The sequence below is a fragment of the Alexandromys fortis genome, unplaced genomic scaffold (assembly GCF_014885135.2).
Source record: "Alexandromys fortis isolate MF-2015 unplaced genomic scaffold, M_Fortis_MF-2015_v1.1 scaffold_186, whole genome shotgun sequence".
NCBI classification, from domain to species: Eukaryota; Metazoa; Chordata; class Mammalia; order Rodentia; family Cricetidae; genus Alexandromys; species Alexandromys fortis.
The window spans coordinates 2,378,653-2,393,122 of NW_026068067.1; the positions used below are offsets into that span (position 1 = coordinate 2,378,653).

Sequence of the window (14,470 nt, forward strand, 5' to 3'; positions counted from 1 at the left end):
CTACAGGCCAGAAGAGGGCACCAGACCTCATTACAGATGGTTGTGAGCCACCATGTGGTTGCTGGGAATTGAACTCAGGACCTTTGGAAGAGCAGGCAATGCTCTTAACCGCTGAGCCATCTCTCCAGCCCGCCAGGTTCATTTTTAAGAAAGATTTTATTTTTAATTATGTGTGAGTTATGTGTGCATACATGTGCACAGAGAGTGTGCTGTATGTGGATATGTGTATATATGTGTTGGTGCCCTTAGAGGCATCAGATCCCCTGGAGCTGGGGGTAAAAGTGGTTGTAAGCCACCTGCTACGGGTTCTGGAAACCAAACTCCCGCCCTTTGCAAGAGCAGCAAGTGTTCTTTACCACTGAGCACCTCTCCCAGCCCCTCCTAGTCTATATTTTTATCTCCATTTTTTAAATTTATCTTTATTTTATGTTCATTGGTGTTTTGCCTGCATGTATGTCTGTGTGAGGAAGCCAGATCCCCTGGAACTGGAGTTACAGACAGTTGTGAACCACCATGTGGTTGCTGGAAGGGTTCCAGGTCCTCTGGAAGAATAGTCAGTGCTCTTAACCACTGGGCGATCTGATCTCTCCTTTATCCCTCTTCTATAGAGCCAGAAACTGAGGCCAGAGAGATGAGGGTCTGCTGCAGTAGCTCTGCCTCCAGCCTCCTTGGCCTAAGCCATCCGACACAGCAGGGCTCTGAGGACCCACCCTCCTCTTTCCCTGCAGGTGATGCGGATGACACTGAATACAATGACTTGGCGGCGCAGAGAGATGGTGCGCTGGCTAGTTAGCTGTGCCACAGAGATTGGTGAGTACCTGGAGGGGCCACTGAGGAACCAGACAGGCCCCAGAAAAACTGGCCCTGACTGGAACACTGTGCAGCCCTTTACCCAAGCACTCAGGGGAAGAAGCAGGCAGATCTATGAATTCGAGGCTAGCCTGGGCTACATAGGGTGTTTTTAGGACAGCTAAGGCTTCATTGTAAAACTCTGCCTTAAAGCAAATAAAACAAAACAAAAAGGCAGGTCCTTCCCCATTGCCAGCTCTAGGCCAGCCTGGGAGGGAGCATCACATGGGATAATGGAGGTACACAGAATGGTGGTTGGCCAGACTGAAGTGGTTAGGAGTGGGGAGGAAGCTCCAGATGCTAGCCACCTCCATGGTTTTGGGAAATTTTTCTCTGCAGACATAGTGGTTCACCTGGAGCACTGAGGAGGTTGAATCAGGAGTCCCCATATTGTAGACAACCTGGGCTCATAATGCGACCCCATCTCAAGACTCCATGGGTTAGAAGTGTGGCTCAACAGGGTGATCACATGGCAGGGACAGGGTTCTTGGCTGCAGCTCCATGGCACCAGCAGAAAAGGGTTGCAGCTTATTTGATAGAGTGCAGGCCTTGCATGTACTAGGCCCTGTGTTCTCCGGACATGGCGGTGCATGTCTAATCCCAGCATGTGGGAGGTGGAGGCAGGAGGACCAGAAGTTGACCCTTAGCTACATAGCAAGTTTGAAGTAAGCCTGGACTGTAGGACCTTGTTTGTTTTTTAATTAATTAATTAATTTTATGTGTATGAGTGTTTTGCCTGTGTGTGTATCTGTGTGCCACATGTGTATCTGGTATCTTTGAAGGCCAGAGTATTCCTTGGCATCTCCAATGGTTATGAGCTAGGATCAAATCCAGGTTCTGGAAGGGCAGCCAGTGCTCTTCAGTACTGAGCATCTCTCCTGTCCCATGAGAACAGTTAGGTGTGATGGCCCATATCTGTTATCCCAGCGCTTAGGAGGCACTGGCAGGTGGATCTCTGGGTTTAAGGCCAATTGGGGCTGTATAGTGAGACCCCCCCACACACAAAGTTTTAGCATGGTGAAGCTGGGAAGATTTAGAGCTGGTGGTTGCAGGGTGGGAGAGGAGATGGCAGAGTCTTACACACAGACACACACATCCTGCCCCATTCCCTCTCCCCACGCCCAGGCCCCCCAGCGCTGATGAGCATCATGAAGAACTGGTACTCCTTGTTCACCCCAGTGGAGGCAGTCACTATTGTGGCAGTGACAGGCACCACGCATGCCACTTTGTTGCGACTGCAGCTAGACACAGCTGGGCGAGAGGAGCTCTGGGCATGTGCCCGCACCTTGGCATTGCAGTGCGCCATGAAGGACCCCCAGAACTGCGCCTTGCCAGCCCTGACCCTGTGTGAAAAGAATCATGCAGCCTTCGAGGCCGCCTACCAGATCGTGCTGGATGCCGCAGCCGGTGGCCTCGGCCATGCCCATCTCTTCACGGTAGCACGATACATGGAGCATCGAGGCCTACCTTTGCGGGCCTACAAGCTGGCCACACTAGCCTTGGCACAACTCAGCATTGCCTTCAACCAAGACAGCCACCCTGCGGTCAACGATGTGCTGTGGGCCTGCTCGCTCAGCCACTCGTTGGGGCGGCACGAGTTGTCAGCCATTGTCCCTCTCATCATCCGCAGCATCCACTGCGCACCTATGCTCTCAGACATCCTGCGCCGCTGGACACTCTCAGCACCCGGTCTGGGCCCACTGGGGGCCCGCAGGGCTACCAAGCCACTAGGGACTGACAGGGCACCACTCTGCCAGCTCCTGGATGCTGCAGTAGCTGCCTACATCACCACCAGCCACTCACGCCTCACCCACATCAGTCCACGTCACTATGGTGACTTCATTGAGTTTCTGGGCAAAGCCCGAGAGACCTTCCTTCTGGCTCCAGACGGGCACCTCCAGTTTGCGCAGTTCTTAGAGAGCCTTAAGCAGACCTACAAGGGGAAGAAGAAGCTAATGCTGTTGGTTCGGGAGCGGTTTGGCTGAGGGGCTGCAGCTAGCATGGGTATCCCCTGGCTTGCCTTCCTGAAGCAGGAGGCTCATGGCTACTTCAGGATCAAGTGTTGGAATGTGGGAGGCAGGTGGTGACACCATTCCAAGTGTGTGCCTAGGAGTGTGCAGACCAATGGGAGATCTGAGGGTCTGAAGCCATACTGCTAACTAGAGGCCTGCAGGGGTGTGCCTGGGCACCCCACAGTCAAGAGGCAAGCTCTGGCTCTCCCAAACTCACAGGGTTAGTCGGGGCTACCAGGAGAAGGGCTGGAGGCAGAACTTTCCAGAAATTAGTTCTTAAATTCAGTATAGCAGATCCTCCAGAGCCCACCCAGGTGCCTGGGGACGTCACATCAGGTATTAAATCCCATGTTTCATCCCCTCTCCTACAGCTCAGGGGTCCTGTCCACTGCCCTGCGCTTCCAGCCCAAGCCGCCAGCACAAGTCAATGCCTCATCCCCACTGAAGGAATCAAGAGGCTTTGGGCCTCTGCCACATACCTCACCCCCAAACACCCTGTCCAGCCAGGACCTGTCTTGTCTTGGGCACCAAGGTCACAGGGTAGGCTGGGGACAGCTCTCTGCTGCCCGGACCCCACCACTAGTAACTGGATACACAACTCAGGAACCAGGCTGCCCTCCAACCTGTGTGGGAGGCATAGACAGACAGCCAGGGATCCCACCCTGTCTTCCTTTCGCTCTACATGGCCGTCTCTGTTTCCTCAGTTCCTTTAGTTTAGCCATTTCTGCATCTCTCTCCCTCTTGAGTCCCGGCTGCTGATAGGGGCATCCCTTTACCCCAGGCCTTAGCCTAAGGAGGGGATTGCCTCCACCCCAAATGAACCAGTCTTCTTTCTTGTATATTAAGGAAAAAGTTGGCATCGTTTTGTAACTTTTTTTCCTATTTATTGAATCCTGTACTGTATTCCTTTCCTTTTTTTAAAAAAAAAATTGAGCACAACTTCTTTTTAACTTTGAGATTGAGTTACATTGCCCCACACATACCCAGGGCCAGGGCTGTTCCATTAACAACAACAACAAAAAATTCCATTTTGGCTTTTGGGCACAGCTTCAAGAGTAGGACAGGAGGGCTGGCTTTCTCCAGTAGCATGTGTTGACACAAAGAGCAATCTCTCCCTGGCAGCAAGTCACAACCTCTGAGTCAGACGCTTACAATGCCTCTAGCAAAGTTTGGCGGTCCGGACGCCGCAAGAAATGACCACCAGGGGGCGCCTGGCTCCAGATAACGAGCTCGGGAAGTCGCGTCAGGTACCGAGTGCTGCTGGGGACGCCTGGAGCTGACGGGCGGGCTACTCCTGGGCCCGCAGCGGGGTGCCCATTGAACGCCTGGGCTGCGAATGAGCCTCCCAGGTCTCAGATGGAGTCATCCCGGGGACGTTGTCTTGGTTTTCTTCTCATTCTTGGGTCTTTGTATTCTTTAGCCACTGACAAACTCGTTCACAGTCGGGGATACTTAGGGGGTGGCGCGCTGGCCGCTGTGGGGCGCTGTTGTAGCAGCGCGCGAGGTCGGACACTACTGGAGCTCTGACCCTGACTAGGCTCCTGGTGAGCCTTGCTCAAGAGCCAGTCGGAGTCAACCCCACCTAGCAGGTCCCTCAGTATTCAAGGTGCCTGAATCGCTGGCACCGTGCTGAGCAGTGCTTCCTGGCGTCTGCAGATAACTCCTTGACTCCCTCCCGGAACTGGAGTGTAGCACAGGTTTGCCAGCCGCTAATGTTGCTCTGCTACACCTAATGACTTCGTATCACACCGCAAACCAAAGTTCCTTTCCACATTCATTCTCTCATACACCCCAGGCCTGAATTATCCCTCCAGTTCAAGCCGTCCCCAAATGTCACCTGCCCAGGATCTTCAATCTTCAGGGCACCCTCTGACCACAGAAACAAACTTACACCTTCCTGGGAGCAGGTGGAACAGGGTTGGGGACAGATGAGGTCAGGAGCCAGGGTGGGGCATAGACGTGGGGCACCTAGGGACATAGGGGTGCACCTAGGATCCCCAAACTCCAGACACTGAGGAAGGACTGACTCGGGTCAGCCTGGTCCACACACAAAGACGCTGTCTCAGAATAGGAGGGGGGAAAAGCCAGCAGTCCATAGTGGGAGGCAGGAATAAAGAGACATCAGACCTTAAAGAATGAAGCAGGGCAGTTTTTATTTAATAGAAAACAGGCACAACATCAAATACAAGCTTCACCTCTCTGTTATTCCACCTGAGCTTCCATTCACCCTCCACCCACACCCCCGCTGACTGGTGATCTGGGAAGTGCAATACCCAGGGGAGAGGGAAGTCTGTCCATGTCCTTGGAGGGCCGTGTGGACTTTGCTCCCTGCGTCACTGTCACCAGTGCTGCAGGCTTCATGGGGTGCTGGGCACGCTGGATAGGGCCAGTGCCTTGTTGCGGAAGTTGAGAGTTGGCATTTAACAGTCAGCAGGCCTGAAGCAGCTTCCTCTTGGGTAACTGACTACAGAGAAGGTGTGCAAAGAAAGGGTGGTGCTTGGGCCCCACTGGGTTTGGGAGAGGAAGGGGCTGGAGGCCCTGAGGGGACACAACTGACTTGCCACGCACTCATCCACCTGTTCTTGTGGGAACTACAAAAATCTCAAGGTGTGGCCATGTGGGGTGGGCTACCCAGATGCAGGCTTAGAGGAAGGGCCTGCAGCAGAGAACTGGGCCCAGGCACAGCTGGTCACCCCTGCTCCATCCAGGTCTTGGGTCATGGCAGACATTTTGTAGGGTGCCAGCTCCTAGGGGGCTGGACTCCTGTTCCTGCTGAACTGAGCCAGTGCATTGGAACCAACTGTTTCAGCTCAGTAGGCACAGGAGGCAGAGCCCAGGGAGGAGGAGGCAGAGCAGGGTGGGCAGCAGCGTCTGAGGAGATGGGGCCCGGTGGGGCGGAACTTAGCCACTGTGAACACGACTTGCTGTGGACCTTGCTCACAAGCAGCTAAGCCCTGCTCCTCAGGCCAGTTGTCATGCTGGGCTCCTCCATCACCCGGTACCCAGGACAGGCATCCTTAGCAACAGGAGTCCCCAAGGCAGAGCACAGGGTCAGTTGGAAATCCCTGGCAATGTGATTTGTGACTGGCATCAAATCCCATCCCCAGGAACCCCAGCCGGCCGAGGCACATGAGGGGACAGCAGGTGAGATCGGAGTGGAGCAACCTAAGGGGAGAAAGAAGAGAGAGAATGAGACTGGGAACACTCCCACCTGCCGGCCTGTCTTTTGTTATCCACTTCACTACTGAGGCAGCTTCTGGGCTGGTGATTCTCCTGTCTCTACCTCTGGAGTCTAGGATTCCAGGCTCACCTCACCACACCCGGTTTACATGGTGCTAGGGACAGAACCTAAGCTCTGCTTGCTGAACTACACCCCAGTCCTCCATCTGCTTCCAGGAGGGAAGGAGCCTCCCCATAGGAGCATCAGCAGGGAGAATGGAGTGAGCCCACAGGATGCTGGGCGCACAGGAGAGCCTCCAGCCCCAGCCCTACAAGTCGGAGGCGCCCAGAAAGCCTAACAGGCCAAAGAGGATGCAAAGCCTTCTTGGCTTGTTTCCACCGTTTCTTTCTCTCCCCACTCACAGCCCTGAGCCCAAAGCAGGCCAGATGGGGCCGGGGAGAGAGGAAGCTGAGGGAGGTGGGCGGTTGAGGGGAGGAAGTGACCTCACCCCAGCTGGCGCCACTTCCTAGAAGCCTGAAGGGCAGAGGGAACTCCAGCACCTCCTGCCTGTGCCTCCCCAGGCAGCTCAGTCACACCCCACCCCAGCACCCAAGCTGGGAGAAGCAGGCCTCTCCATCCCAATACCTCAGCAGAGTTTAACTCCCTGCTCCTGGAGTTTCCCAGAGGCCTTCCAAGCCTCAATTTTCCCATCTGTAAAGTAGACCAAGAACACTTGCAGTTGGTGGCTCAAGTTCATCTCTGCATTGAGGAGACTGAGGAAGGAAGGTTGCCAAGAACAAATCAAAACACACACATACACAAAAGCAAGACCCTCTACCAGGCAGGCCAGGGTAAATTTACTAAGAAGAAGCTATTTGGCACTCAGCACCAGGGCAAGCCTCAGAATCTAGGAGCTACCCAATGTAGACTAGCTTCCTGCATGGCAATTAAAATCTTCAGGAGCCAGCAAGATGGTCCAGCAAGTAAACACACTCGCCATCAGTGCCGAGCTCAGACCCGAGAACCACACAGTAGAAAAACACCCCTGCAAGTCATCCTCTGACCTCTACACTTGTGGCCACACACACACTTAAGTACATACGTAAACATTTTAAAAAGGTTTTGAATTCAGAGTTAGATGGTTCAGGAATTGAGAGCAGTTACTATTCTAGCAAAGGACCTATGTTGCCTTCCCAGAACCCACAAGACAATCACAGCTATCCATAACTCCAGTTCCAAGACCTCTGATGTTCTCTTCTGTCCTCTATGGGTACCAGGCACACATACAGTACACAAACATACATGTAGGCGAGCACTCATACAATAAAAATAAACTGTCAGGAATGGTGGTGCACACCGTTAGTCCCAGCACTTGCAAGGCAAAGGCCATCGGATCTCTGTGAATCCAAGGCCAGGCTGGACTATGTAGGGAGTTTCAGATCAGCCAGAGCTGCATGGTGAGACCGTGTCTCGGATAAAGCATGGAGAGCTGACTCAGTGGTTAAGAGCAGGTGCTGCTCTTGCAGAGGGCCTAAGTTTGATTCCCAGCACCCACATCAGGTAGCTCACAACTGCTTGTAACTCCAGCTTCAGGAGACTTCGCTCCCCTTTCTAGTCTCTAAGGGCACTGTGCCAGCATACAGAAACCCACACAGAGACCAGACAACACACACACACACAATCGTGAAAAGACTTCAGGGTCTGAGGTGATCGCTCAGTCAATAAAGTGGTTGACATGCAAGCACAAGGCCCTGCATGATCCAAGGCATGAAAGCTCACACTAGTAACCCCAGTGCTGGGGGCCCCTAGGGCTCACAACCGCTATTCCACAGCTACTTGTCCCGGTCCGGTCCCAGAGATACCGTCTGAGAAACCACAGTAAGGAGCTGGGAGATGGCGAGCGGTTAAGAGTACCTGTTGCCACGCACCCCCTCGCCCCCACATACACACAGGGTTTCTCTGTGTAGCCCTGGCTGGCCTCAAACTCACAGAGATCCCCCTGCCTCTGTCTCCCAAGTGCTGGAATTACAGGCGTGTGCCACCACCATGCCTAGCAGCACTTGCTCTTAAAAGACTCAGTTCCTAGCATCCACACGTAGCCTCACAACCATGTGTAACTCCAGCTCCAGGAGAGCCAGTATCTTTGACCTAGGACACCAGACACACACATTCCAGAGAAACTGCACTTGAGGTTGTTCTCCGTATATACACACGCACACACACTCTCTCTCCTCATGGGGAGGAGGGTAAGATTTTCAGACAGCCCATGCCACACCAGGACCAGGTCTTATAAAAGCCTTACAGCGGCGCACACTGATTGCAGCACTCGGGAGGCAGAAGCAGATCTCTGTGAGTTTGAGGCCAGCCTGGTCTACATAGTGTGACCCCCTCAAAAGGGTAAAGAAAAAGGAGGGGGGGGTGGCCTTTGGCTATGTGAACTCAGTTCTGGAGCTTGTCTGCCTGCAAGTGAGCTGTCGACATGGTCAAAGAACACAGTTTCTCTGGGACAAATCTCTTCATCTGCAAAATAGCAATAATAAATTATCTCAGATCTTGGAATGATGGCATGGACTTGTAATTGCTGAATCCAGGAGGGATGGTGGGGGATCTCAACCTAGAGACCAGCCTGGGCTATCAAATGTGACCCTGTTTCAAAATAAAAAATGGAGCTAAAGAAACGACTCAGTGGTGGTTAAAAACACTGGCTACTCTTCCAGGGGTTCCAAGTTCGATTCCCAGCACCCACATCCCACGTAGTGTCTGCCAACTGTCTGCACTCCGGGTCCTGGGAGTTTGACCCCTTCTTCTGGACTGTGCAGGTACCAGATATGCATGCAGACAAAACACTGAGTCAGAGTTTCTCTATGTAACAGCCCTGGTAGTCCTGGGACTGGCTCCATTGACCAGGCTAGGCTTGAACTCACAGAGATCCACCTGCCTCTGCCTCCCAAGTGCTGGGATTAAAGGTGTGTGCCATACCACCCAGCTAAATTATTTCAAATTAGGGGGAAAAAAAGCAACTGAGAGTGAGGCCCAGCGGCCCCTTGCTGGCCAGGCACACCAGGCCTGGCTCCATCCTCAGTGGCCCCTTGCTGGCCGGCACACCAGGCTTGGCTCCATCCCCAGGACCATATCATGATGTGTGATGGTACAAGCATGTTATCTCAGCATTCAGGAGGTGCAGACATCAGAAATTCGAAGTCATTCTTGGCTACAGGGCAAGCTGAAGACCAGCCTGGGATAGGTGAAACTCTCAGAACGAAATCTTAGGGCTGGGAGGATGGCTCAGGGTTTAGACTGCATAGTGCTGAGAACCCAGCTCCAGCGGATTGGCCCCCTCTTCTGGCCTCTGTTAGCACCTACACATACATGCACATACCCAACACATACCCAAAAATAAAAGTAAAATGAATCTTAAAAAAGAAAATCTCTACTTCGTACACAACTGGGAGAGTCCTTGGTGACATGGGACATCAGGACAGAAGGATTCTGTCCTATCATCAATGACAGGCAAGACAATCTAGCTCCTAATGGCTGGATCTGGCATTACCTCTCTCTGAGGAATAGGGGTTGAGAGACATCCTGCTGTGTCTCCCTGACCCCCCCCCACACACACACACGCACATGCTGGCTACCTCCTTCCCACCACGCCCCAGTCCAGCTCTGTTCCTTTGGGGTCTGGGGGCAGCCCAGGGCCTCAGGCTGGCCAGCCTCCCCAGTCACCTCCGGAAGTGAGACAGCATATTCGTCCCTGGGACTAGAACGGGAAGGGCGGCCATTTGGCCAGGCTGGTTTCCTGTGGGGTTTCCCCTACAAAGAGGCCAAAGCTGCGGCCAAGGCCACTCCCATCCTCACACACCAGAGGTCTGTGTCTGGCGTGGAGGGGCATTACCACGCAGGTGTCCAGGAGTTGGGACATCCTGTACCAAAAACTGTGCCTCTCTGTCTCATAGGAGGCGGGACCCAAAGGGACAGAGGTCCTGGCGCTGGGGGACTTGGGGAACAGGGCAGGTCTTGGACAGTGGCACCCCAGTCGGTCTGTTCCCATAACCTACAGACCCCCGGCAACTCTGGAGGACCCATTGTGGACCCCAAGAAGGAACCAGGGCAGAGGCCCTGCGGCCGTCCCAAAGCTTGATCCTCAAATACTTTCCACCCTCGCAGAGCAGAGCGAGGATCGGAAAATACCGAGGGCTGCTGGCCCCGCCCCGCCCCGCCCCGCCCCCGCCCCGGTCACCAGCGCTCGCTAATGGCCCAGACTCTTCCCAGGAGCTTGGCGGCTGGGCCGGGGCCAACCCGACCTGCGGCGCAGATGCCTGCCCTCCACGCCCGTCCCCGCGCAGGGACAGACAACCAACTAGGGTTGGGGGGCAGGGCATGAGCAAGTGGGTGGGCCCGGTGCCTACCCGGGAGTAGAGGGGGTGCAGGAAGGGGTGAGGGAGGGCTGAATCACTTGGTATAAATAGGGAAAGACGACAGCCACGTCCCACCCTCGCTGCCTGCCAGCCACACAGACCAACCAAATCCCCTACTCCATTTCTTAAAATTCCTTTTGCGGTGCTGAAGACAGACCCAGCGCCTGGCATACGCCAGACTAGTGCTCTACCACTGAGTCACATCCCCAACTCTTCAATTTCCCTCAAGCCAATCAGAGTCGCTTGGGTGAAGTTCATCCCAGGCCCTGGCCTGGGACAGGAGATGGGAGAGGGCCCTCCATCACTAGTCTGAAAGATCCTGGCTCACTCCCTTAACACTCCAAAACTTCCAGGAACCAGCCCAGGTACTGTGAGGCATGGCTGTGGTTCTACCATCCAGGAGGCTGAAGCAGGAGGATTGCCATGTGTTCAAGACTGTCTCAACCCCCAAAACTGACTGGGGTACAGTGTTGCCACTTTGCAGGAGGCACAGCGGGTTCCATCCTAAGCAAAAATTCTGCATAAAAGCTTCTGCAGGAAATCCTAGCACTCAGGAGGTGAAGGCAGAAGGACCAGGAGTTCAAAGCCAGCCTGGGCTACTTCAGTTCCAGGCCAACATGGGGCTACATAGGGCCATGCCTCAAAAATGTTTTGTTAAATAGGATTAATAATTACCATTCCCAGGCCCCAGGCTTAGGGTTCCTGAGCCCTGAAAACGTATTTTGTGGCTGGATGACCCCCAGTCCTGGAAGGCAACTCTAGAGACCAAAGGGAGTCACCAAGGAGTATCCCAAATTTGTTCCCCCAGCCCCTCAAGGCCCAAGTGCCCATCCTGGCCACCCAACCCTGTTCTGCCCAGGGCCACAGCTCAGTAGCCACACCCAGGGTGGCGCCAGCTCCAGCAGCCCGAGGCAAGGCGCCGCTAGAGTGTGACTCAACCATGCCCGGCATGGCACTGTCCTTCCCTGCCCAAGAATTCTCACGCCCACACCACCACCCTCAACCCTTCCCCATGACACGCCTCCACGTCCACTCAGGACCAGAGGGAGACTAGAGGGGAGAGGTCCACGCTGTCACACTGCCTCTCCAAATACTCCCACTTACAGATGGGAAACAGGTGGAGACAGTCACAGTCAGCACTGTCTACGGTCCCTCCATAAGGAACGCCCAAGCTAGGGTCGGCGGTCCACGTCCATCATCCTTTAGAGATGCGGGCAGGAGATGGGGAGCTCAAGACCATTGTCCGTTTTGTTTGAGGCCAGCCCAGGCTACAAGAAACCCTGTCTCCATCAGGTAAAAAGGGATGGAGATGTAGCTCAGATAGGGGGCTTGCCTGGCGTGCACGAACCCTGGGTTCAATCACCAGCACTCTGGAGGCCAGGAGTGGTGCGGGCCTGTGATCCTAGCAACTCCAGCAGTGGAGACAGGAGCACCAGAAGTTTGAAGCCAGCCTGGGACTCTTACCTCAAGAAAACAAATACAAAAACCAAAACAACTAGACAGAAGCTGCTCTCAGTCGGAACGGGATAGGCATGGTGCTGCCACTCAGGAAGCTGAGGCAGGAGTATTGCAGTGAGTTCCAAGCCATCCTGGGGCACATACTGTTCTGACTCAGCCTGGACTCCAATGGGACCCTCCCGTTCCCACGCAGGCCTGTTGCAGGGCAGTGTAGAAGGAGGAGGCTAGCTGGGGCCTGCTGAGAACATCTGGTCTCCACTTGCAACAGGCATAGGGTGGCCATGGCATGGGGGGTGCCTCGTGGGGCATCCGCCTTGGCTGCCTCTCTCCAGCAAGCAAGAATCTGCCAGGCTCCAGAGGCCGGGCCAGCGCAGACAGGCCCGACCCCCTGGACACGCCCTGTCACGCATATGCGCCGCGTGCCAGCCCTGGGCTGGGCCCACAGCTATTTTAAGGCCCCCTACTAGGTCCTCAAGCAAGGCCTGACCAATTAGGGGGGTCTTAAGGATGCTCTCAGGGGCCCCACCGACAAAGACAGAGAGCTGCGATGCTCCCCAGGGCACCGGCGCCGGGGCTCCTCCCTTCCCGGCACTGTGGTGGTGTGAACACATGTGCCCAGGCTGGCCCAGGCACAGTGCGTGGGTGAGCGGCCCGGGCGAGCCCGCATCACCTCGCCTGGAAGCCTGCGCACCTGTCGGGTCGCGCCGGCTTCGGGCTGGGCTGGCGGGGACAGCCCGGTGCCAGGGTCCTCCAGTCCTTACACTTACCTTCTCGGGCCACCCTGCCAGAGGCGGGCAGCGGCTGGAGGCTGGGAAGGGGGCAGGTACAGGGTGCCAGGGCACTTCCTAGACACTCAGATGGCCAGTGGGGCCTGGCCGGGCGGGAAGGTCACGCACAGCTCAGGGGTTCGGTGGCCTGCAAATCTAGAGGTCAGTCTGGGGCCAGCACAGGACACCGGGCCTCTCGGGAGGACCAAGGGCTGTGGCCTCGGCTGCTCCACGCCGGGGTCAGGCCTTCAAGCCCCCGCCAGTCTACCTGCTGTCGCCCGCCCGCAGCGAGATCCAGCTCCTGCCTCCCGGGCCGGGCGGTCGCGGCCCCTCTCTCGTCCCCGGCCCGCGCGGGAAAGTTGTCGCCGCCCGCGCCCCGCGAGTCTCTCCCGGGTCGGACCCCACTTCCCCGCGGGGGAGGGGAGCCGGGCTGCGCGCGGGCGAGACGACGCCGGCCGCGCCCCACCCCGCCGGCCGGCCCAGATCGCCTTTAAAACCTCCGCGTCTCCTCCCCCCACGGCCGGGCAGGGGGCGGGCGCGGGGCGGGGCGGGCGCCGCCGTCATGTGCCCCCGAGGCGGCCCGCCCCACGCTCTCTCTCCTGTCCCCCAACTCAGGCCCAACTTTCTCCATATCCGGAATGGGCATGAGCCTGGGTACTCTGGGGTCCTGCCCAACGGGAATCTTCACTTCCACAGTACCTTCTCCAGTCTGGGAAGTCCTTCCTTTTATCTCACTCAACCCTCTCTTGCTGTTGTGGAAAAGAATTTCTGACTCTAGGCCAGGTGACCCCTGACTCTGGGCTCCTTCCCTTTCCAGGCTTCCCGGCACCCTCCCCCACCCACCAGGGACCTCTAGGAGACTCCACAGCTATGGGTCTATCCCCGAGAAAAAGCCACCTCCCCCACCCCATCTTTCCCTTTCCCTCTTCATCCTTAGACCTCCCCTCCACCGGCAGGAACACGGTGGCATTGTTCCCCTGGACGGGGCCCTGCCTCGGGGCCTGGACTGGTGCCCAGGTAAGGGGCCAGGAACAAAACCCAGCCAAGGAGGGGTAGTTTGCCTTGCTGCCGCGCTAACCTCCTTGGGCACGTTGGACTGTCACTCGGCCCTCTGAAGGGCAGGACACTGAGCACCGAGTCACAACACGCTTCAGGGCCTCCCCAGAACCAGGAGGTTACTGCTCTGGGCACAGTTTCCCCAACTCTCCCAACATTCCCAAAGACGGCCACGGAGCCCCATCTTGTGCCCTTTGAATAATGCCAGGGAAGATGGGTGATGGGCACATGCCAGGTCGGACCCTGGAGGTTCGGGTGACCCACTGTCACCGGGTTCAGCTCAGCTTTCCCACACTTTGGGGTGCACATGGGATTGGGGTTGAAGCCGCACTAAGTTGTCACCCCAGAGGCCCAAGCCCTGGGGGTTCAGCAGCTTCCTTCCTTCCGTGTGGGGCACAAGAGGCAGGCTGGCCCGGACTGCAGGATCTGACAGGTTGGGGCATGAGGGGAAAGAGCGGCCCACCCGGCTGGGGCCCTAGGGAGGATTTTGGGGTGGCATAGAATTCTCCAGCTAAGGGCGGGCCATGGAAGGTGGAAGAGATGGCCTCATGGCCTCCTGAAGAGGTGTAAATGAGGACAAAAGTTGGGTTCCAGGTAGTCAGCCCAGCACTCCAGAGGCTGAGGCAGGAGAATGACGAGTTGAAGGCCAGCCTGGACTGCAGAATGTGACTGAGCCTGGGAGGTGGAGGCAGAAGAGCAGTTTAAAGTCACCCTTGGGCTACATGGTGAGTTTGAGACCAGCTTGAACTATAT

General features: G+C 56.0%; 1 protein-coding gene and 1 long non-coding RNA gene across 2 annotated transcripts in view; one reads left to right on the forward strand and one right to left on the reverse strand.

Moving 5' to 3' along the window:
- Positions 1-3,811, forward strand: part of Zswim4 (zinc finger SWIM-type containing 4) — a 25,400-nt gene extending 21,589 nt beyond the window's left edge. Inside the window, exons 13-14 of the mRNA XM_050120760.1 lie at positions 729-810; positions 1,975-3,811. Of these exons, the coding sequence (XP_049976717.1) occupies positions 729-810; positions 1,975-2,834 (942 nt within the window). The 3' untranslated portion in view covers positions 2,835-3,811. The remainder of the gene's footprint in view (positions 1-728; positions 811-1,974) is intronic.
- Positions 3,812-4,989: 1,178 nt separating this feature from the next.
- On the reverse strand, positions 4,990-13,101 carry LOC126487790 (uncharacterized). The gene is made up of 2 exons (XR_007588495.1): positions 12,662-13,101; positions 4,990-6,026 (listed from the first exon to the last, which is right to left on the reverse strand). It is a non-coding gene; the product is annotated as an uncharacterized lncRNA (long non-coding RNA).
- Positions 13,102-14,470: the final 1,369 nt, after the last annotated feature.